This window comes from Podarcis tiliguerta, assembly GCF_965153285.1.
Source record: "Podarcis tiliguerta genome assembly, chromosome: 2".
In the NCBI taxonomy this organism is placed as follows: Eukaryota; Metazoa; Chordata; class Lepidosauria; order Squamata; family Lacertidae; genus Podarcis; species Podarcis tiliguerta.
Genome location: NC_139535.1, coordinates 100,556,212 through 100,578,552, shown reverse-complemented (window position 1 = coordinate 100,578,552; position 22,341 = coordinate 100,556,212). Strand labels below are relative to the sequence as shown.

Here is a 22,341-nt window from a genome sequence, read left to right as displayed (position 1 = left end):
CAACTGCAAACGATGGTGGACAGGGACCCTCCTTTACCATTTGGTCTTCCTGAGCTCTAGGATTCTTTCCTAGAGTTCACAGAAAGCCTGGGAAGGCTTGGCCCAGAGGAGTTCCCCATCAGTCCCTCTGCTACCCCCTATTTTTCCTCCCGTCAGTCCCCACCCCCAAATAACAATGTAAGTTTGGGGAATCAGTGGGAGAGGAGGCCAGTTTAGCTAATACCAAGAGGAGTCAATTACAGTAGTACCTCGGGATGCGAACGGGATCCGTTCCGGAGGCCCGTTCGCATCCAGAAGCAAACATAAATAGCGATGGCACGTCTACACATGTGTGCGTCGCTTTTCACCGCTTCTGCGCATGATGTCATTTTGAGCGTCTGCACATGCGCGAGCGGCAAAACCCAGAAGTAACATGCTCCGTTACTTCCGGGTTGTTGCGGAGCGCAACTCGAACATGCTCAACATGAAGCATATTCAACCCAAGGTATGACTGTACTACTACTACTACTAATTTATTATTTATACCCCACCCATCTGGCTGGGTTTCCCCAGCCACTCTGGGCAGCTCCCAAGAGAATATTAAAAACACGATAAAACATCAAACATTAAAAACTTCCCTAAACAAGGCTGCCTTCAGATATTTTCTAAAAGTCAGGTATAGTTGTTTACTTCCTTGACAGCTGATGGGAGTGTGTTCCACAGGGCGGGTGCCATTACTGAGAAGGCCCTCTGCCTGGTTCCCTCTAACCTCACTTCTCACAGTGAGGGAACCGCCAGAAGGCCCTTGGCACTGGACCTCAAGTGTCCGGGCTGAAAGATGGGGGTGGAGACGCTCCTTCAGGTATATGAGGAGTGCTTAATTTCAGAGGGCAGGGCCTGCTTCATCCTGCCATGTTGAGGATCTTCCAAGCTGGAGCAGGTAGCTCCCCCTTACATTCTAAAATTTAGCACCATCTCCAATTGCAAATGGGGGCAAACAAGAGCCCCAATATAATAAACTCTTTCAGTTCTCAGTATTTACTTGTAGAAGAAAACTAACTTCTACAAGTTAGTTTAGGGAAGATTTTAATGTTTGATAGACTGTTGTATTTTGGTGTTCTGTTGGAAGCCACCCCAGAGTGGCTGGGGAAACCCAGCCAGATGGGTGGGGTATAAATAATATATTGTTATCATCATCATCATCATCTTGTAGAAGAAAACAAACTTGAGCATCCACAACATTGAAAAGGCAGTAGTGAACTTTAACACAAGCAGGCACTGCAAGTCTCAACATATTCAAGGCCCTATATGGTGACTTCAACTGAACGACATGGGCAATGGCATGTCTGCACGGACTCCTAAAAATATCAGTTACATTATGTCAGTATACTTAGACACGGTCACCAAATAACCCATTTTTAGCTGATTACATTGGTCTATCAGTCTCATTATTGTGTAATAATTCTCAAGAAAACTCCACAGCCAGTTCCAAAGGGATGTAGCCAATGGTGGCTTTGTGGTAGAAGAAAGCACTGATAGCAAGGAACTCAGTTCTCCCCAGTTCCCCTTGCTGTCTTTGAAGATGGAGGCAGCAACACTGTGAAAATTCAGCATTGGTATTTAGAAAGGGGAAAATTAGATATTTAGGCAGACACAGGGATAACACTGAAAGCAGAATCCCTATGTTCTCAGCACACCCCCCTTCACCAATATACATAGCTCTCACACCAACACACATAAATATTAAACATATGACATCATGCTACAAGTTTTCCTACCCCGCTCTATTTCCATGGCTGTTATCTGAGGGGCAGGAAAACATACACCATAGTTGTCAGCAAACTGCCATCGGCTCAGAGGCGAGAAATAGAAGGGCAGTTGTGTTACAGGGAGCCTCCGAAAATCTTGTGAAGCAGTTCCTCTTTCGGGGAGGAGGAAAGCCCCCCCCCCTCCAGTGGGGAAGAGGTGTAAGGACCAGAGGATGCTAGTGGGAGCCTCAACACCGCTCCTGGGCAAGCTGGAGAGGAGGGAAACACGCCCTTGCCATCGGCCATCCTGAAAAGTAGTCTGAGGCGCAGAGAGGGGCGGAGACGGTTGGGGGTAACAAAACTCTTATGTTGGGGGAGGTCCAAAAGAAGACCACTCCCGGATTCTGCTAGTTATTGAGCCAGACATGAGCTCTGGGACTCTCCACTGTAAATAGTTTGCACCAAAATAAAAACTGTAAAAGACAGGTTGGAGTCCTGCCTGGTTACTCTCGAGCAACCGCAACAGCCATCTGACAATAAAGTTTCCTTGGATGCAGTAAGACAAAGAGACGATGCAAATAAAATATTTTATTATGTTTGGCAGCAAACCATAATGGCTGGTCCCATTATCCAAAGAAAAAACATTGCAAGAGACTTAAAGTGGGGGTGGCTCACCTGTGACTTTCCAGATGTTGCTGGACTGCAATTCCATCACCCCTCACCCTGCTGGATGTGGCTGATGGTAGTTGGAGTCCAACAACATCTGGACTGAGTTAGCCACGCCTGGATGATGATGATGATTTAAAAACCCACTTAAGTCCTCATGTGGGAGCTACTCATAGAGTGTCATTGGAACTCACCTTGCTTTCTGTAAGATCATAAATTTTCTGGCTAATGTAAGTGACTTCCGGCTTGGCTTCATTGTAAATAGCCCTTCTGGAGATATTTTTGTTGGGGTTCGAAAGTCTCAAGGTGCTTCCTTCAAGTCTCACGTAGACAGAGTGAGTCAATGTAGCATGGTATGTCTCTGGATCGTAGTTATGGATCTCATTCATCCAGCCCTGGAGAAGACACAGGAATTTTATCAAAAGGCGATTCAGAATAGATCCCACGGCTAATTTAAAATATCAGCCGCTGAAAGCCTAAATCCAACAGAACAAGGTCAAACTACAAGCGAGACAAAATTAAGGTTCTGTACGGCAGCCACCTCAAGCGCTGCAGGGAGGAACCGATTCCTGCCTTTCCATAGTGTGTCAACCTCATTCATTCCATAATCCTTGAAGAGTAAATACATTTTGACACAGAGCCAGAGCAGGTTGGAGCAGGTTAATGGCAAGGCAGGCCCTAGGACCTAGAAAAAAACCTGGAAAGCTCCTCATCCCTAGGACCGTCAAAGTGTAGAATTAAACGATTTGCAGCAGTGCAGAAAGGTCTAAGGTGGTTAACCTGCCAATGCTTAAAAGTGAATGGAGGATGTGGTATAATAATAATAATAATAATAATAATAATAATAATAATAAATTATTATTATTATTATTATTATTATTATTATTATTATTTATACCCCGCCCATCTGGGCGGCTTCCAACAGAATACCAAAATACCGTAATACATCAAGCATTAAAAGCTTCCCTAAACATTAAAAGCTTCCCTAAACAGGGCTGCCTTCAGATGTCTTCTAAAAGTCTGGTAGTTGTTGTTCTCTTTGACATCTGGTGGGAGGGCGTTCCACAGGGCGGATGCCACTACCGAAAAGGCCCTCTGCCTGGTTCCCTGTAACTTGCCTTCTCGCAGCGAGGGAACCGCCAGAAGGCCCTCGTCGCTGGACCACAGTGAACGATGGGGGTGGAGATGCTCCTTCAGATATACTGGACCGAAGCAATTTCGGGCTTTAAAGGTGAGCACCAGCACTTTAAATTGTGCTCGGAAAGGGTACAAAAGGCCTCACTGAGACTCTTACTTGCTAGCCCTGCAGGTAAGTCAGAGTGTGCGGCTGAATGTTGCTCAGAAGCAAGGCCTCTATCAGTGATATCTTAGAATGGCAATGGCATCCACCTGAGAGGTGCCAGAACCCACCTGAGTTCTGACAAGTTCTGACTGGGGGAAAAAGCCAAGGCCTTCACCATCCCCACTCACTCACCTCCCCCAAATCCTGGGGACCCCTGGCAAGCAAAATACCCAGGAACAAAGCGCCCAGGATGCTTTATGGACCTGCTTCTTCTTGTCTCCTCTCCCAGGCGTTACAAAAACATGTGATCTGTATGCTATCGGAACAAAGGGGTCTGCAATTCTGACATGTCCAAAAGCTCTTGGCAACGGCATGGAGCTCAGGAGGCCTCTGCTATGCAAACTGAAGTTTAGGCATGGCCCATAATCTCCAAAGAAGGGGGATTCCCCTCCACACACAAACACTTGGCACCATTTCCCTAGCTACAGAAGAGAACAAAACAGCCTCTGTATGCCTGAAGCTCTTGGGTACATGGTTGGTGTCACGTAAGGGCATCATTAATCCATTGCACAAGACAGATGCAACATTAAGGCAAAATATGCTCACTGAGAGCAACAGAAAAGATCCCCCAACAGAATACCACTCTATAGCAGGAAATGAAAGTCTTACCAAAGAGCCATGCTTCCCTAGAACAGATTACCTTTGAGACAGGAACACATGCTTACAAAAACGTAATTCAGACCAGTTTCCCCATTGCTTCCCCCAATAACCCGGTAGTCCCTGTCTTCATTTCAATTTAACTGGGTAATGGAATTAGATTAACCGCATGCTGCTCAACTGATTTATTACACCTGTTGGCTCAGGTTTTATAGTTAGACTAGGTGGATTAAGCTCTGCCAGTCTAACCACATTAGAAATCCATCCCACTCCTTTAATCAGTTTGTGAACAGAAAAATAGCACACCTTCATTTCTTCGACACTCTGAATGTTATTGGTTAGACCTGGGGTAGGGGGAACAATGACAAGGCAACCTTTTCCAGGTCTCCCATATCCATGCTCCGTTCTTGAGTCATCTTGCAACCACTTTTCTCAAACTACAGGTGAACAGTATTTATAAAGCAGCAGGTTTACCTACATTATTCATGCGAAAAGCTGCCACCACCGCTGGTCTGTATCAAGCAAGCAGTGCTCGGACTGTCAATACGAGAACGGTACTTAACGTTCTCAGAAGTAATTGCATAAATTGTTTTCAGAAGAAATTGTATAAAGGCCTACAAAAATACCACACACAAAACACGGAAAAACGACATTTGAAAGGCAGAGCGAGTAAAACGAATCAATCTCTTACTCAATAAGAGCAAGTAGGGTCCCTGGAGTTGCAGATCAGAAGCAAACCTTTTCATAACTCACGTACTCAAAACATTTATTACTTTTAGCATCTTGATCATATTCAGAAGCATGTCTTGCTGCTTCACATCCCTGAATGCTTCTTCTCCCTCGGGCCTACCCAAAATGCTCTCTGAACACAGGAACGAGCATGTCAGGGAGAAAGCTAGAATAGAACCACTCTTTCTGGTGTTCTAGATTTCCACGGCAAAGGACTTATCATCTGGGAAAGCATTCAAAGGTCCTGTCGAGTTTTCTGCAGCCATACACTCCAGGCAAACTGTTTACCAGGTACAGATCCAAGATATGATTTCGGGCTGCCCTTGCTAGCTAAGCTAAACCTTGTCGGTTGCCAACTTCTTCTGTTCCTCCCCTTTCCCTGCCAAGGAATCCCCATTCCAGTCTTTCCTAGGAGAAAGATAGGATGAGTACATGTCGACTAAGCCAGCTAATGCCCCTTCAGTGGTGCTTTATATGAAGTACTTTGGGAGCGACAATTTGAAACTAACTGCTTTTTAACGCAGCATTTCCGCAGCAGCTACTTTCTGCATTAGAATGGTGAGTGCAGGTTTACATAGTTGCTTTAGTTCTAGGTACTTGGCATCCATCAAATTTCTGCTTTAGTTAAATTCAATGGAACATTAAAAGTGGTGTTTTGTGCATAACTGCAGTGCCGGATTAAACCCTATGGAGGCCCCATGGCAGTTGAAATCTTGGGGGGGCCCTTGCAAGAGCGACAACAAACAAGATCAAATTAATATTATTTTGACCCTTTGTCACGGGGCCCACAAAACGCATGGGGCTCATAGGCCGGTGTCTACTGTACCTATTCAGTAATCCGGCATAAATAATTTGTGGCACAAAGTTTCATGAGCCAGAGCCCACTTCACCAGATGCTATAGTCCAGGGAAGCTTATGCGACAAATCTATTAGCCTTTCTAGTGCCACAGAGCCCTTTTCTGTGTTTGCTGTAAATAAAGGTAAAGGGACCCCTGACCATTAGGTCTAGTCGCGGATGACTCTGGAGTTGCGTCGCTCATATCGCTTTACTGGCCGAGGAGCCGGCATACAGCTTCTGGGTCATGTGGCCAGCATGACTAGGCTGCTTCTGGCGAACCAGAGCAGCACACGGAAACACTATTTACCTTCCCGCCGGAGCGGTACCTATTTATCTACTTGCACTTTGACGTGCTTTCAAACTGCTAGGTTGGCAGGAGCTGGGACTGAGCGACGGGAGCTCACTCTGTCGCATGGATTCGAACCGCCAACCTTCTGATTGGCAAGTCCTAGGCTCTGTGGTTTAACCCACAGTGCCACCCGCATCCCTTACCTATTTGGTAATCCAACATAAATAATTTCTGGCACAAAGTTTCATGAGCCAGAGCCCACTTCACCAGATGCTACAGTCCAGGGAAGCTTATGAGAAAAATCTATTAGCCTTTCCAGTGCCACAGAGCCCTTTTCTGTGTTTGCTGTAATAGGGTCGGCCTATTTCAAAAAGTGAAAACCCGGACACAAAAATTGTTGAGCTTCCAACACGGGCAGCCATACTTTCAGCTACTTCCGCCCGAATACCAGCCGTGTCCAGGAAATTCCGGATGTACGGCAACCCTAGCTGTAACGCAGTTAACCCTCTGGAATTAAAATCAACACAATTCATGAATACCCACTGAATTATATTTTGAATTATTATTTATTAATTACACTTATATACCGCCCTATATACCACAGGTCTTGGGGCGGTTCAATCTCAGAAAATTTCTGCATTTCACTCTGGACTAGAAAAACACAGAATTCTCTATCTCTTACCTACACTAAAAGTGTCAAGGTAACAATTGTGTAGTGCCTGGCAGTGGGTAAGTACACTTTCCCGGTGTGGGTGGATTACTCCCTATGGATATTTGAACATATGAATCATACTGGGTGACGCATATATCTCCAATAAACCTGCTCAAGGAGACGCTGAGCGAAAACATACCATGCAAATCCGAGCAGGATAATACGCGACACAGATATGACAAAGGATGCCTAGCAGGAAGTGCAACCTAAGCTGCCGCAAGCAGGGCAGGAGCGGAATAGAACTCTTCTCCTGCTTTCCAGCAACTGGTATTCAGAGGCAGGCAGCCCCGATTCTAGAGGCAATATACAGCTATCATGACTAAGTAGCCATTGAGAGGCTTATCCTAGAATCCTAGAATCATAGAGTTGGAAGAGACCACAAGGGCCATCGAGTCCAACCCCCTGCCAAGCAGGAAACACCATCAGAGCACTCCTGACATATGGTTGTCAAGCCTCTGCTTAAAGACCTCCAAAGAAGGAGACTCCACCACACTCCTTGGCAGCAAAGAAACAAATTCCTCCCTGAATTTGGCAGCAAATTCCTCCCTGAATTTGTCTAATTTGCCTTCAAAGCCACCCAAGCCATCACCACATCTTGTGCCGGCAAATGCCACAGTTAGCTGTGCCTTGTGTGAAGAAGTAACTTGATTTTGTCTGTTCTTTATCCTCTCACCTTTCAGCTTTGTTTAGTGGGGTAGGAGAAATGCCGGGGGGCGGGGATCACATCTGGCAACCAATGCACCCCTTTGGTTTCAGATAGTACACATGGGGAGACGAGCCTGGAAAGCCCTCTAGCAGCTAAGGTGGCTCATTTACCAGAAGTCATGTATTTAGCGTTAACTCTGGAAGTGTATACAGTGGATGCTCGGGTGGCGAACGTGATCTGTGCGGGAGGCATGTTTGCAACCCACAGCGTTCACAACCTGCAGTGCCACGTCTGCGCGGGTCACAATTCAGTGCTTCTGCGCATGTGCAAAGCACGATTTAGCACTTCTGCGCATGCGCGAGCGCCGAAACCCGGAAGTAACCCGTTCCGGCACTTCCGGGTTTGGTGCAGTGCGAACCCGAAAACACAACCTAAAGCGTCTGTAACCTGAGGTACGACTGTACTCGATTCTGACCAAACGAAGTCTCCTGATATATACAGTGGAACATCGGGTTAAGAACTTAATTTGTTCTTGATGTCTGTTCTTAACCTGAAACTGTCCTTAACCCTGAAGCACCACTTTAGCTAATGGGGCCTGCTGCGCCGCCGCTGTACGATTTCTGTTCTCATCCTGAAGCAAAGTTCTTAACCCGAGGTAATATTTCTGGGTTAGTGGAGTCTGTAACCTGAAGCGTCTGTAACCCGAGGTACCACTGTATATTGTGCTCTAGGAGGCTTAATATACAAAATATAGTGATTTTATGCAGCTGTATATAGCTATCCTTAACTGCCTTTTCCCCCTCAATTTTAGAAATGATGTTTTTATTGAGATTTCATATGAAGCAAATATGAAACAAAATTAACAGAACAAAGAACACTAGACAATGTCTGGTAAAGTGGTTCGAAACGCCACAGTGTATATCAACAGAAGAAAAAGGGGGGAAAACCATAAGAAATAACAGGGAACTTGGGGAGGAGCCAGAGGCGGCTAAAAATTAGGGTTGCCATATTTCAATCAGTGAAAATCTGGACACCAAAGATGTTGAGGTTTTTTTTTTGGGGGGGGGGGGAGTTGTTGAGCATAATCATCTCGGAAGCTAGAAAGCCCCACTTTGTAACCTTTCCGCCCTACTGATCTGTAGAGAAGTGTTAGCTGGAACCAGAGGTATAGTGGCAACACAGCCACCTTTCTTAAGTTAAGCGAGTTTTTGTACATTAAACTGGACCCAAAGTTCCCTTTTGGGAACAGTGAGATCTTGGTCAAATGTGGACCAAGCACAAAAATGAGGTCATTTGCCCAAACATTTTCATACCCCAATAGCAATAACGTTTTGGATGCCTCAACAGGACACGGAACCTCCAACTAAAGTTTTCTCAAAGTAGACACACTGAAAATAAACATGACTCGGTTAGGTCCACTAATTTCATGGGGTCTACTCTGAGCAAAACAGGTTGAATATTGCCCTCAGCTTCCTCAAACACTCTACTGCCAGAACAACTTGCCAGGCAACAGCAGGAAAATTAAGCCACAGCCCTTATCGCAAAAACATATGGAAAACTGAACAATGAGCTACATTGTGTGATTGTCACATGAGCTATTGCGGCAACCCTCCTAAAAATCAAATCCTTGGCAGCACTGGAAAATTCTTCCGAAAGAAAATAAAGAAGCTGCAAAGCCTCTTCAGAAATTAAGAACACTAACATATCACTTCAGTAAACAGACTTAAGCTCGTTCCTTTGCCTGCAAGATCCTTCAACGAACAGCAATGCCGAAGAAAGCTTCAACAATCTTTTGCCACAAGAAATTCCGTCTAGCACTGTGAAGGTGTGGTCACAACCTTCCTGGCTCCGCAAATTTGCCTTTAATCTGTACCTGTCATGGTTGGGAGCGCCATGGAACGAATAGGAAATCCACTTCCCCTTTGGGCACCATCCTCTTTCCAAAGCAGAGATAATTTAAAAGCCCATTCCAAGGTCCGTGACACACAGAGCTTCCCAAAACAGACGTCTGCTGCAATCCATGCCATTAAAAACAACAACATCCTGGGCTCAGCACATACAAAAGGGCACAGCTTAACTGTGAAGGGCAGAAACAACAACATAAACGTCCCTGCACAGTCTCTTTTTGCAAAGCAGCCAAAACCACGATTCACAAGTCGAAAAAGTACAATCTGCATCAGGGTGGATAAAAATCAATTATATATATATATATATATATATATATATATATATATTTGATTTATTTTTTTATTTAAATCGGATTTTTAAAATAAAATGGTTTTGGAGGAAAAATCTTTCTGAAGATACTTTTCTATTTAAGTTACATTATAGTCCAAAGGCTATTCATCAGGAAATAAGGATTTGTTTTAAGTTTTTCATGTGTTCTAAAACTCAGTCTAAGTTTTTTGTTTTTTTAACCATTTAACCACATCAGTTAACAAACATGGATACATATGCTATACAGTGGTACCTCGGGTTAAGAACTGAATTCGTTCTGGAGGTCAGTTCTTAACCTGAAACTGTTCTTAACCTGAAGCATCACTTTAGCGAATGGGGCCTCCCGCTGCCACTGGACGATTTCTGTTCTCATCCTGAAGCAAAGTTCTTAACCCGAGGTATTATTTCTGAGTTAGCGGAATCTGTAACTTGAAGCATCTGTAATCCGAGGTACCACTGCTTATTGCTTCAGGCTCCCATGGCCTGATCTGTGTGGCCAGAGATACACGGGGCAGCAGCCATTAGACCACCATATTAATCTTCCAGTTACGCAGCCATCACATGGTAAACATATACAAATTGCACTAGAAAAGCACTATTACTGTAGTATCTCAGTTTTCAAACGTCTCAGAAGTCCAATATTTATGTTTTCAAATGCCGAAAACCCGGAAATAACTGCTTCAGTTTTTTAACACTTTTCAGAAGTCAAACATGCTACGCGGCCTCCGTATTGAGTTTTCCATAAGTAAATGCTTCCATAAGTAAATGCTTCAGTTTTCGAATGTTTCAGAAGTCGAACAGTCTTCCAGAACGGATTATGTTTGAAAACCAAGTTACCACTGTAACTGAAGCCATCAAAGCCTGACTTTGTGAGGAAGGGTGGCCTACAAATTTAAAATAAAATTAATAGAATAGAACTGAATCACAAAGCAAATCCAACCAGATCTTTAGTGCACATCTGCTACAACAGAAGTGGGTATCAACTTGCTACCAATTTGTTATTGTTACATCCTGCACCACTTCCAAGAACCACATTAATCCCCACACCCCTCAGTATGGCCTGAAGTACCGTATTTTTTGCTCTATAAGACTCACTTTTTCCCTCCTAAAAAGTAAGGGGGAATGTGTGTGCGTCTTATGGAGCGAATGCAGGCTGCGCGGCTATCCCAGAAGCCAGAACAGCAAGAGGGATTGCTGCTTTCGCTGCACAGTGATCGCTCTTGCTGTTCTGGCTTCTGAGATTCAGAATATTTTTTTTCTTGTTTTCCTCCTCCAAAAACTAGGTTCGTCTTGTGGTCTGGTGCGTCTTATAGAGCGAAAAATACAGTAAATTTGTTATGATACAGGATCATGTGCATCTCCAAAAGTTAGAAGGAGTTGCTCACCTTCAATATCTCAGGTTCCTGGATGTCCAGAGGGTGCATATTCAATTGCTTGCTCCAATTCCTATGTAGCCTGTTACCTCGAGAACTTGGTGTAAAAAGCCAAATGACACAGATAGCAATCATAAATCCCACGGCAACTCCCAAAAAGAGTCCGCTGAAGTAACTGGGAAGAGGGAGAATAAGGTAGGCATAGATCAACATTGTGAGAAAGTACAACGTTTTCATTGGAAGTTTAGGCTGTTGCACATGTAGTTCGGTGCCACCTTCACCGCTGACAGGTGAGGCAGAGCTTTCCTCAGGCCTCCCCTCCGCCTTCAGGCAGCTTTCGAAAGGTTTGTCAGGTTTACCGTCATCCTCTATCAAACAGAAGTCTTCAGAATACAGTTCACAGAACTCCTCGTCCTCTTTGCTCGCCAGAGCAGAGAGAGAACATCTTTCAAGTACCAGTGAAGCCTTCAAACTGGGGTCCTTTGTGCTTAACAACGGGGAGCTTCTTCTGTCGGCCTCTTTTGCAGACTCCTCCGCGTTCTGGGAGTGCTTAGCACTCTTACATATACTGGAGTCGCTGCCGTAGAAGTCCCCTTCGGAATCGCATTCCTCCTCCTTAATGCTATAGTTGTTATTGCTTTCCAGATGGCCATTCATGCTGGAGAGATTGGACAGCTCTGAAGCACTTGAAGATAAGGCTTTGGGCCTGTGGCTACTACTCTCGTCACCCATTATTTTGCTGAGGAGCTGAAAAGGCTCGTAGATCACCTCCGAGAAGCGTCTCTTTGTGTCCTCGATTTTGGCCTCCATTTCGGGCACTTTAAAAAAAGAACGAGTATCCGACGGAGACGTCAAGGGGGACGAGGGAGCAGTTTTGGAGTCGCCACCTGTACTCCGAGGCTGGGTGAACTGTTTGAACAGGTGCAAGTTGAGTCTGGAGTCCGGTGGTTTGTAGGAAACCGCTTCGGGCTCCTGCTTAGAAGTGTCTGTGGAGAGAGACTTTACCAGGGTTTTCATCAACTGCCTGTGCCTCGTGGGCGGAGTGGCCTCTTTTGGTTCGATGTCTGTCGAGAGGGACTTAACTAAACTCATGAAAGGCTTTGAGCCGGCAACAGCAGATGGCGTGTTGGTCTTGGAAGGGGAGGGCAGTGGAGATGGCGACAGGCTGGTTTTCAGTTCTGAAGGCAACGCCACCCCTGATGACATGGCGGTGTGAGTCAAATGCGAGGAGGACGAGAGAGCTGATGGCACCACACTAAAAACTTGGGTTTCTAAGGGCTTTGCAGTTGGCGAGACGATGGGAGACGAGACGAGTGGAGATGCAGCCACATTAAGCGAGGTAGTGGGACCCGAAGAGTCATGGTCACCGTGATCAAAGCACAGGTCTTCCTTAGCTTCAAGTGCAGTTACAATGCTTTGGTTGTCCAGTGCCTCGGAGGGGGACTCCATGAATTCTTCTTCCTCCTCTTCTTCCTCCTTCCCAAACGCCGAGAAATGAATGGTGATGGTTTCTCGGGAAACAGATCGCTGAACCTGCACTTTGGGCGCGGGCTGCTTTGAAGACATCTCACCGCTTTTCTCTGCATGGCTACTGTTCAGACTTGTCATTGCAGGTCCCAGGGATGCAACAGGGTCTGTGAAGAGGAAGCCAAAAGCAAATCATGTGGAGGAAGATCACAGTTGCAATTAACAAGCTTTTGAATACCACACATGAAAATCAGTTTATTGGCCATGGAGAGGGTGCAAGTCATCATCGCTCACACTTCAGCATATATATATTTTTGGAGGGTGGAATCATACCATAAAACCAAAATATGGTTAAGTGGAGAAAAAGCGGTAAATTGTTTACTACCAAGAACTGAGGCCGATTCTCCTAGCCTTTGGGGACTAGTCTGAATGTTTTATTGCTACTGCGGGGAATGGGGTGGGAATGGGAAGAGGGGAGGAAAGAGAAGAAGATCACACCAAACATGCACATCGGAAGCAGACATGCACAGAAGCAGGATGCTAAAATGCACAGTCCCAAGGAGCATGTCTGACTGGGAGAAATACCCCCTTCAAAGTTGGCTCAAAGTAAAGTCCCATGTGTTGATCTTAATGTTTGGATGGTTACCTGGGGACACGCAATGCAAAGGGATGGAAGGGGGGGCGGAATTAGGCCACGTTTTAAGAACTCACTTCTGGTCTGTACTTTTACAGGGACTCTAAAACAGTCACTTGGTGTCACTTCAACACAAGCAAAAAAAAAATTTCCACCCGCTTCCAGTCAGCACATTGTAAGCAATGACAGAATTGTGCGAGATGATGGATACAGCATTGTTATTTGCCTCTTCAACTGATTTGTCAAATTACAGCCAGTCAAGATAATTACTGTGATGGTAAAGTACACTCCAGTGATTATAATGGCAAGCAATTAAGATTATTGATGGACAGGATAGGATTTCATAAATCAAAGACGCTCAGTCCCTTTGATTGCACATTAATCTCTTAAAGAACTAATCATATACACACACACGCTGTATTGGTAGACACACAGCTAAGACCATAATGCAAGAAAATTATATATATATATATACACATACAAACACACACACACACACACACACACACACACACACTACTTGTCAGAGCCCCAGTACATAGCAGAAGAGAGTGCTGTGCATTCCAAGATAACTGATCATCTTAGGATGTTTATCACCTTTAGTAAAGTGAATCTCAAAATCACATTGCAGAACTGAACACTTTTCAGTCCATAAGTGTTTCTGTACCACCCACACAGCACTAGTCCCAGAAATTCTAATTTCCAGTTCAAAACAGCCCGCTAATAGAGCAAGGCGCGGGAAGAGGCTTGTATTGCTGAAATGATTGCGCTAGAACATGCTTTAGCTCAGAGAACAAAAATTGTGCTTATTTAGAATGATCGACTATTAACGAGGAGGTGCGTTAAAAGCCCGCTCCATGGGCACTAAATTGCAATGAATAAGTCGTGCATTAACCATGGACCATTGTGTATTGAACTTAAATCTAACTATGTTTTAGAGGCCATGGATATGACAGAGCCCCAAGAGCCCAAACTGGAACTGGCACCAGAGGCCCAGCACAGACTCGCCACAGCCTGTATTGTAAAACAGGGAGACTCTTTGTCTTCACTGTTGTGCAATTAGTGGATGCAGAATTATATTTTCACAGGCTGGCTGAAAATTCAGGTTTCCTTTGAGAATCCATAAGCCATTTTCAGAAGCAGCCGAAAACATAACAAAATCATAATTTGGGGAAATGGGTGGTTGGTGGAGAGATGAGCAAAGTAGAGACTGCCTCAATTGTCAAGACAACAGGTTTGTCACCTTAGTAACTAATTTTTTTTTGCCGACGGGAGCTGTGAAAGGTGCCATAATCAAACTGTCAAGCATAACTCATCAGAACTCTTTAAGTGTAACATTAATCTGAAAAGCACCTTTACAAAAGAGAGAGAGAGAGAGAGAGAGAGAGAGAGAGAGAGAGAGATTCCACAAGGAACTGTAAACTCCATTTCTATTCTCTCCTTTTTTACAACATAATGGCAAAAGAATCAAACCTTTATCAGTCTGGAATACTGCATAGCAATTTTGCACACTCCACAACTTCATATAATTAACAAATTTGTACAAATTAGGTAATCTAAAAGAGGCACATTGGCACTGGGAGAACTATTATGGGACTAATGCCTATTTTCTTTAAATTATCAGTATTTTACACATACATTTATCTCTTGAAGCCAAAGAGATTTTATTATTTGAAATGCTAGTGCTTTCTTAAAAGAGAGTATCAACTTTTTAAAAAATAATGTTGTTGTTGTTGTTGTTGTTGTTAAAATTTATAGGCCGCCGTATACCCAGAGGTCTCAGGGCGGTTCACAGAACAAAATCAAAACAAAACCCCACAAAATACATTATCAAAATCAAAACATCAACCCAGTAACCCTCCCCCAAAAGCCCACATTTCAAAAGGGCATAGGATGTCAATCAGGTCAATCAAGCCCTGGTTAAAAAGGAACATTTTTGCCTGGCGCCTAAAGGTGTGTAATGAAGGCGCCAGGCGAACTTCCCTGGGGAGAGCATTCCACAGACGGGGGGCCACTGCAGAGAAGGCCCGTTCTCGTGTTGCCACCCTCCGGACCTCACATGGGTGAGGCACACAAAGAAGGGCCTCAGAAGATGATCTCAGGGTCAAGGTAGGTTCATATGGAAAGAGGCGGGTCTTGAGGAATTGTGGTCCTGAGCCATTTAAGGCTTTATAGATCAATACCAGCACTTTCAATTGGGCCCGGAAACTAATCGGTAGCCAGTGCAGTCGGACCAGGATCGGTGTGATATGCTCAAATCGCCTTGCTCTAGTGAGCAACCTGGCCGCTGAATTCTGCACCAGCTGAAGTTTCAACCTGTCTTCAGAAGCAGCCCTGTGTATAATGCATTGCAGTAGTCTAACCTTGAGGTTACCAGAGCATAGGCAGCAGTAGTTAGGCTATCCCTGTTCAGATAGGAGCATAGCTGGGCCACCAGTCGAAGCTGATGGAAGGCACTCCTGGCCACTGAGGCCACCTGAGCCTTGAGTGACAGCAAAGGATCCATCCAGGAGTATCCCCCAAGCTACGAACCTGCTCTTTCAGAGGAAGTGTGACCCCATCAAGAGCAGGCGATCTCCCACCCATCCGGTCTAGGAAACTAACCACTGTGGGATGTGAAACACAAGAGCACTCAAGTACAACATTCCTAGAGTGAACATGTTTACACATGGGGAGGGATGTTTGTCCAGCCAGCAGATAAACTTCCTGTTTCCTTCTGGGCTGGGACAAACTTTCTCTGCATGTGACTAGAGGTGGGTATGGCTTCACCTGTACAAATAATGACAAAAACACAGGGCAGGGCAGGGCAGGGCAGGGCAGCCATCTCTCTCTTTTGACTACATGCATCGAAGAAGCAACATCCGGTTAGCCAAAGATGCCTTCTTGGCTTCCAACAAAGAGAGGACAAAGGGACTGTCTTCTTATGAGATAGTTTCCAGGTATATGTTAATTTTCTAAGCTAAGTCTGCCTTCTGGGATCCTATTGTGAACAGAATGATATGTGGGCAAACTCTTTTTATACTTTTGTAGAAGACTGTGCCGTGTCTTATCTTTTATGAGGGAATAAGGGGGAAATACCAGAACAGTTATTTTAGAGGCTTTAGCGAGCCTGAGCAAACGCATCCGCTGCAAGTTTAAAAAGGGGAATGTTACTCTGCTAAATTGTGGAACTTGTTAACACAAGTTGGAAAAGGATATAATCAAACAATATATCCTCTCCTGCATCCCTGAACATTCCTACAACCACTAACAGTGCCTCAGTCTTATTTGGATTGAGTTTCAGTTTGTTGGCTCTCATCCAGTCCATTACTGAGGCCAGACACTAGTCCAGTACTTCCACCGCCTCACCTGCAGATGTATAGAAGAAACAGAGCTGAGTGTCATCAGCGTACTGCTGACAATGTATGCCAACCCTCCGGATAACGCCACCCAGCGGTTTCATGTAGATGTTAAGAAGCGTAGGGGACAGGATTGCGCCCTGTGGAACCCCACACTGGATGTTCCACAGGGCTGAAAAGCACTCTCCAAGTAACACCCTCTGGGAGTGACCATCCAAGTAGGACTGGAACCACTGCAAAGCAGTCCTACCCACCCCTAGTTCGGACAGTCACTCCAGAAGGATACCATGGTCGACGGTATCAAAAGATCGCTGAGAAGTCAAGAAGAATTAACAGGGACATGTTTCCCTTCTCTCTCTCTTTCTCTCAACAGAGGTCATCCTACAGGGTGACCAAAGCAGTTTCTGTGCCAAAACCAGGCCTAAACCCCGACTGAAATGGATCTAGAAAATCAGATCCTTCCAAAAGGCCTTCAGAAATCAGAGTAAGCATGTCACTGTACTCTGCCTTCCCCTCAAGTTAAACACAGGATGTAATTACAGCAAGTGAACATTAACTAAAACAAAGAGGATATCCTGGAACGCAGTACGAATGCATCCGACATGTTTAATTGAATACATTGCATGCACACACAGGGTCAAGTGCTAGGCTGAAAACAGTTGTAGAAGTTCAAACCAGCGCCAAGATCGCACGCCGATTCTTAAAATTGATTATTTGTAATGCAACAGACCTATTATTCACTACGGATAAAGAATATAAATATATGCCGGGAGATTAGCACATATGCAATGGCTAATCTGCTCAAAGCAATGATAGGAACCAAGTTAGAACTTGGATCCATTGCCTCTGGACTGCAATCCTAGAAAGAGTTGGCTGGGAGGAAGTCCCACGGACCTCCGCAGCACTTACTTCTGTGCAGGCATGCGTAGGATTCCACTGCAAAGTAGAAAACATCACCACACATCCCACGGCCAATTAGAATTTAAGGAACCCAGTGCAACTGAGCGGCTAGGGAAGTCAAGCCATCAGGTACGGTGCTCACTCTGGAATACACAACTAAGAATTGTGGGAGTCATTTCCCCCAATTAATGTTAAAGAGGGGGCCTCACCTTTGATGGAAGTTCATGGTAGTAAGACAACATTTTACGACACAGCCTGCTGCCCCAATGAACTCAAAAACTCTAATCTACATCTACAGCTGTTGAGTTCAACCTTAAATCAAGATATTCTCCATTCACACGCCAATTGGCTGAGATTTCACATTCGTTCATCAATACAACTCTGGTCTAGCAGCCAGCAATTCCTTTCATCCTTCCTCCCACCTTCCAGAATGACAAGCAACATAAGATTCTGCCCCTCCTCTGCTAAATACTGTATATTACTTTGCCCAATTTCTGAGTGCATTGAGAGTGCCCATGCATGATCTGATTGCACGATCTCAACAGCATATGTTGTGCTAGCGGAGGTGACAGCAATGTATTTCGCCCGGAAAGTTTATAGGAGCGGGAAGGGGAGGGGAAGGGGGTTAGAATGCTTGCTGTGCCAGCTGCTTCCTTTTTCTCAGTCCGTCCCTCAATTTCAGCACACAGTACCTTAAATCTGTCATCCCAATCATTTTACCAACAATTGAGTTTAGAACAATTGAAGCCTGGGTGCATGGGGAGAGCATGCGGCTCGGGGAGACACACAAGCTGCCTGCAAAGCAGTTCCACTCAATCCAACAGCCATATAATGCAGTTTGCAGCCCAAGCAGAAAATCCAGACCCAAAGTGCACAGCTTTGCAACCTGGGCCAGGCAGTTTCACAATGGAGCTCGCTCGAGGAGGAGGAGGAGGAGGAGAGGGAGATTCGATCCTGCTCCTTAACAAAGGAAGACTCACACAGATTACTTGATCCATGCCAGCTTCTAGACCATGGGTAGGCAAACTAAGGCCCGGGGGCCGGATCTGGCTCAATCGCCTTCTAAATCTGGCCCACAGGCGGTCTGGGAATCAGCGTGTTTTTACATGAGTAGAATGTGTGCTTTTATTTAAAATGCATCTCTGGGTTATTTGTGGGGCATAGGAATTCGTTCATATTTTCCCCCCAAAATATAGTCCAGCCCACCACATGGTCTGAAGGACGATGGACCGGCCAACGGCTGAAAAAGGTTGCTGACCCCTGTTCTAGAACAAGGGTAGGCAAACTAAGGCCCGGGGGCTGGATCCAGCCCAATCGCCTTCTAAATCTGGCCAACGGACGGTCCGGGAATCAGCGTGTTTTTACATGAGTAGAATGTGTGCTTTTATTTACAATGCATCTCTGGGTTATTTGTGGGGCATAGGAATTCATTCTTTCCCCCACAAAAATATAGTCCGACCCCCCACAAGGTCTGAGGGACGGTGGACCGCCCCCCTGCTAAAAAAGTTTGCTGACCCCTGTTCACAACTGACAGAATTTGGGGAGAGAAAAAAACCCACCACCCAGCTTTACAGCCCTCTTTTGACAGAAAGGAGAGGAACTGTAAGGCTTTGATTTGTTCTGCCTTGATTGCAACTACCAGTGTACGTTCACACAAGCAGAACCTGTTACTCACCATAACAACTTGGGACCAGTTTACCCTGTGAGATCGCCTTACCCCAAATGTGCCCACTTGCCGCTTTGATCAGTGGACTTGGCACTGCTAAGGGTGCCACAGAATGCCCGTTTCGCATTTGTAAGAACTTGATCGTTCAAGTGTGGAATTTTGAACCCCTGATTGAGACCGAGCAGACACCTACCCTGTTTTTATTTCGACATCTGCTAAACACATTCTCGTTTAGGCAAGCTTACCCATATGCTTAGAAATCCAAGGTAATTTTAATCCGCTTTAGCATTTCAACTTTTGTTATGTTTTAAAGTATGGTTGCGAATTTCTTCTCGATTTTATTTTGTAAATTGCTTTGAGGCTTTTTGGAAAAAAAACAATCAAGTGGTGCATGGATTTTGTGAAATAAATAAAGAATTGTGTCACAGGCATCCTCATGGAGATGGTACACCTTTGAAAGAGTTGGGGGGGGGACAAAGTGGTGCCCTCTAGGTGATATTGAGACTACAACTCCCATCATCCTTGACCTTTTGCTATGCTGGCTTAGCAAAATAAGCAGGGAGACAAAATACAGCCTTGTCGTACTCCTTTCCCAATTTTGAACCAATCAATTGTTCCATATCCAGTTCTAACTGTAGCTTCTTGTCCCACATAGAGATTTCTCAGGAGACAGATGAGGTGATCAGGCACTCCCATTTCTTTAAGAACTTGCCATAGTTTGCTGTGATCAACACAGTCAAAGGCTTTTGCATAGTCAATGAAGCAGAAGTAGATGTCTTTCTGGAACTCTCTAGCTTTCTCCATAATCCAGCGCATGTTTGCAATTTGGTCTCTGGTTCCCCTGCCTCTTCTAAATCCAGCTTGCACTTCTGGGAGTTCTCGGTCCACATACTGCTTGAGCCTTCCTTGAAGAATTTTAAGCATAACCTTGCTAGCGTGTGAAATGAGTGCAATTGTGCGGTAGTTGGAGCATCCTTCTTTGGGATTGGGATGTAGACTGACCTTCTCCAATCTTCTGGCCACTGCTGAGTTTTCCAAACTTGCTGGCATATTGAGTGTAGCACCTTAACAGCATCATCTTTTAAAATTTTAAATAGTTCAGCTGGAATGCCATCACTTCCACTGGCCTTGTTATTTGCAATGCTTTCTAAGGCCCATTTGACTTCACTCTCCAGGATGTCTGGCTCAAGGTCAGCAACCACACTACCTGGGGTGTACGAGACATCCATATCTTTCTGGTATAGTTCCTCTGTGTATTCTTGCCACCTCTTCTTGATGTCTTCTGCTTCTGTTAGGTCCTTACCACTTTTGTCCTTTATTATGGTAATCTTTGAACGAAATGTTCCTTTCATATCTCCAATTTTCTTGAACAGATCTCTGGTTCTTCCCATTCTGTTGTTTTCCTCTATTTCTTTACATTGCTCATTTAAGAAGGCCTTCTTGTCTCTCCTTGCTATTTTTTGGAATTCTGCATTCAATTTCCTGTATCTTTCTCTATCTCCCTCGCATTTTGCTTGCCTTCTCTCCTCCGCTATTTGTAAGGCCTCATTGGACAGCCACTTTGCTTTCTTGCATTTCCTTTTCATTGGGATGGTTTTCGTTGCTGCCTCCTGTATAATGTTTCGAGCCTCCATCCATAGTTCTTCAGGCACTCTGTCCAGCAATTCTAAATCCTTAAACCTGTTCCTCACTTCCACTGTGTATTCATAAGGGATTTGGTTTAGATTGTATCTTACCGGCCCAGTGGTTTTTCCTACTTTCTTCAGTTTAAGCTTGAATTTTGCTATAAGAAGCTGATGATCTGAGCCACAGTCAGCTCCAGGTCTTGTTTTTGCTGACTGTATAGAGCTTCTCCATCTTTGGCTGCAGAGAATATAATCAATCTGATTTCGATGCTGCCCATCTGGTGATGTCCATGTGTAGAGTCGTCTCTTGTGTTGTTGGAAAAGAGTGTTTGTGATGACCAGCTTGTTCTCTTGACAGAACTCTATTAGCCTTTGCCCTGCTTCGTTTTGAATTCCAAGACCAAATTTGCCAGTTGTTCCTTTTATCTCTTGATTCCCTACTTTAGCATTCCAATCCCCTATAATGAGAAGAACATCCTTCTTTGGTGTCACTTCTATAAGGTGTTGTAAGTCTTCATAAAATTGGTCAATTTCAGTTTCTTCAGCACCAGTAGTTGGTGCATAAACTTGGATTACTGTGATGTTAAAAGGTCTGCCTTGGATTCGTATCGAGATCATTCTATCATTTTTGAGATTGCATCCCAGTACAGCTTTCGCCACTCTTTTGTTGACTATGAGGGCCACTCCATTTCTTTTATGGGTTTCTTGCCCACAGTAGTAGATATGATAGTCATCCGAACTGAATTCGCCCATTCCCGTCCATTTTAGTTCACTGATGCCCAGGATGTCAATGTTTATTCTTGCCATCTCATTTTTGACCACATCCAACTTACCCAGGTTCATGGTTCTTACATTCCAGGTTCCTATGCAATATTTTTCTTTACAGCATTGGACTTTCCTTTCGCTTCCATGCATATCCGCAACTGAGCGTCCTTTCGGCTTTGGCCCAGCCGCTTCATCAGCTCTGGATCTACTTGTACTTGTCCTCCGCTCTTCCCCAGTAGCATGTTGGACGCCTTCCGACCTGAGGGGCTCATCTTCCAGCGTCATATCTTTTATATGCCTGTTGTCTTTGTCCATGGAGTTTTCTTGGCAGGGATACTGGAGTGGCTTGCCGGTTCCTGCTCCAGGTGGATTACGTTTGGTCCAAACTCTCCACTATGACCTGTTCATCTTGGGTGCCCTGCTCGGCATAGTTCATAGCTTCTCTGAGTTCTTCAAGCCCCTTCGCCACAGCAAGGCAGTGATCCATGAAGGGGGCATATTTTACTATAACCATTCAAATCAATTTTTCCACTTCTACATCCACCAAAAATTATTTACTCTGTTGAATTTATCTTAATGATGCCGGCGTTTTCAGCTGTATACAGTTATTTCCCATATATTCCAATAAATGATTTCCAATCTTCTTTAAACATATGTTCTTCTCGCTCTCTTATTCTATATGTTAAATCTGCAAGTCATGCATATTCTGTCAACTTAATTTGCCATTACTCTTTAGTTGGGACCTCGCTCACTTTCCATTTTGGGGCTATCGAAACACGGGCCACAGTTGCTGCATACATAAATAACCTT

At 44.7% G+C, this 22,341-nt stretch overlaps 1 protein-coding gene across 8 annotated transcripts in view; it reads right to left on the bottom strand.

The window, feature by feature from the left end:
• TEX2 (testis expressed 2) overlaps window positions 1-22,341 on the bottom strand; it is a 97,463-nt gene that overhangs the window by 32,192 nt on the left and 42,930 nt on the right. For all 8 annotated transcript variants that reach the window (XM_083427347.1, XM_083427349.1, XM_083427350.1 and 5 more), the window contains 2 exons: window positions 11,149-12,770; window positions 2,588-2,788 (listed from right to left, as the gene is read on the bottom strand). In XM_083427347.1, coding sequence (XP_083283473.1) covers window positions 2,588-2,788; window positions 11,149-12,744 — 1,797 coding nt within the window. In that variant the 5' untranslated portion in view covers window positions 12,745-12,770. The remainder of the gene's footprint in view (window positions 1-2,587; window positions 2,789-11,148; window positions 12,771-22,341) is intronic.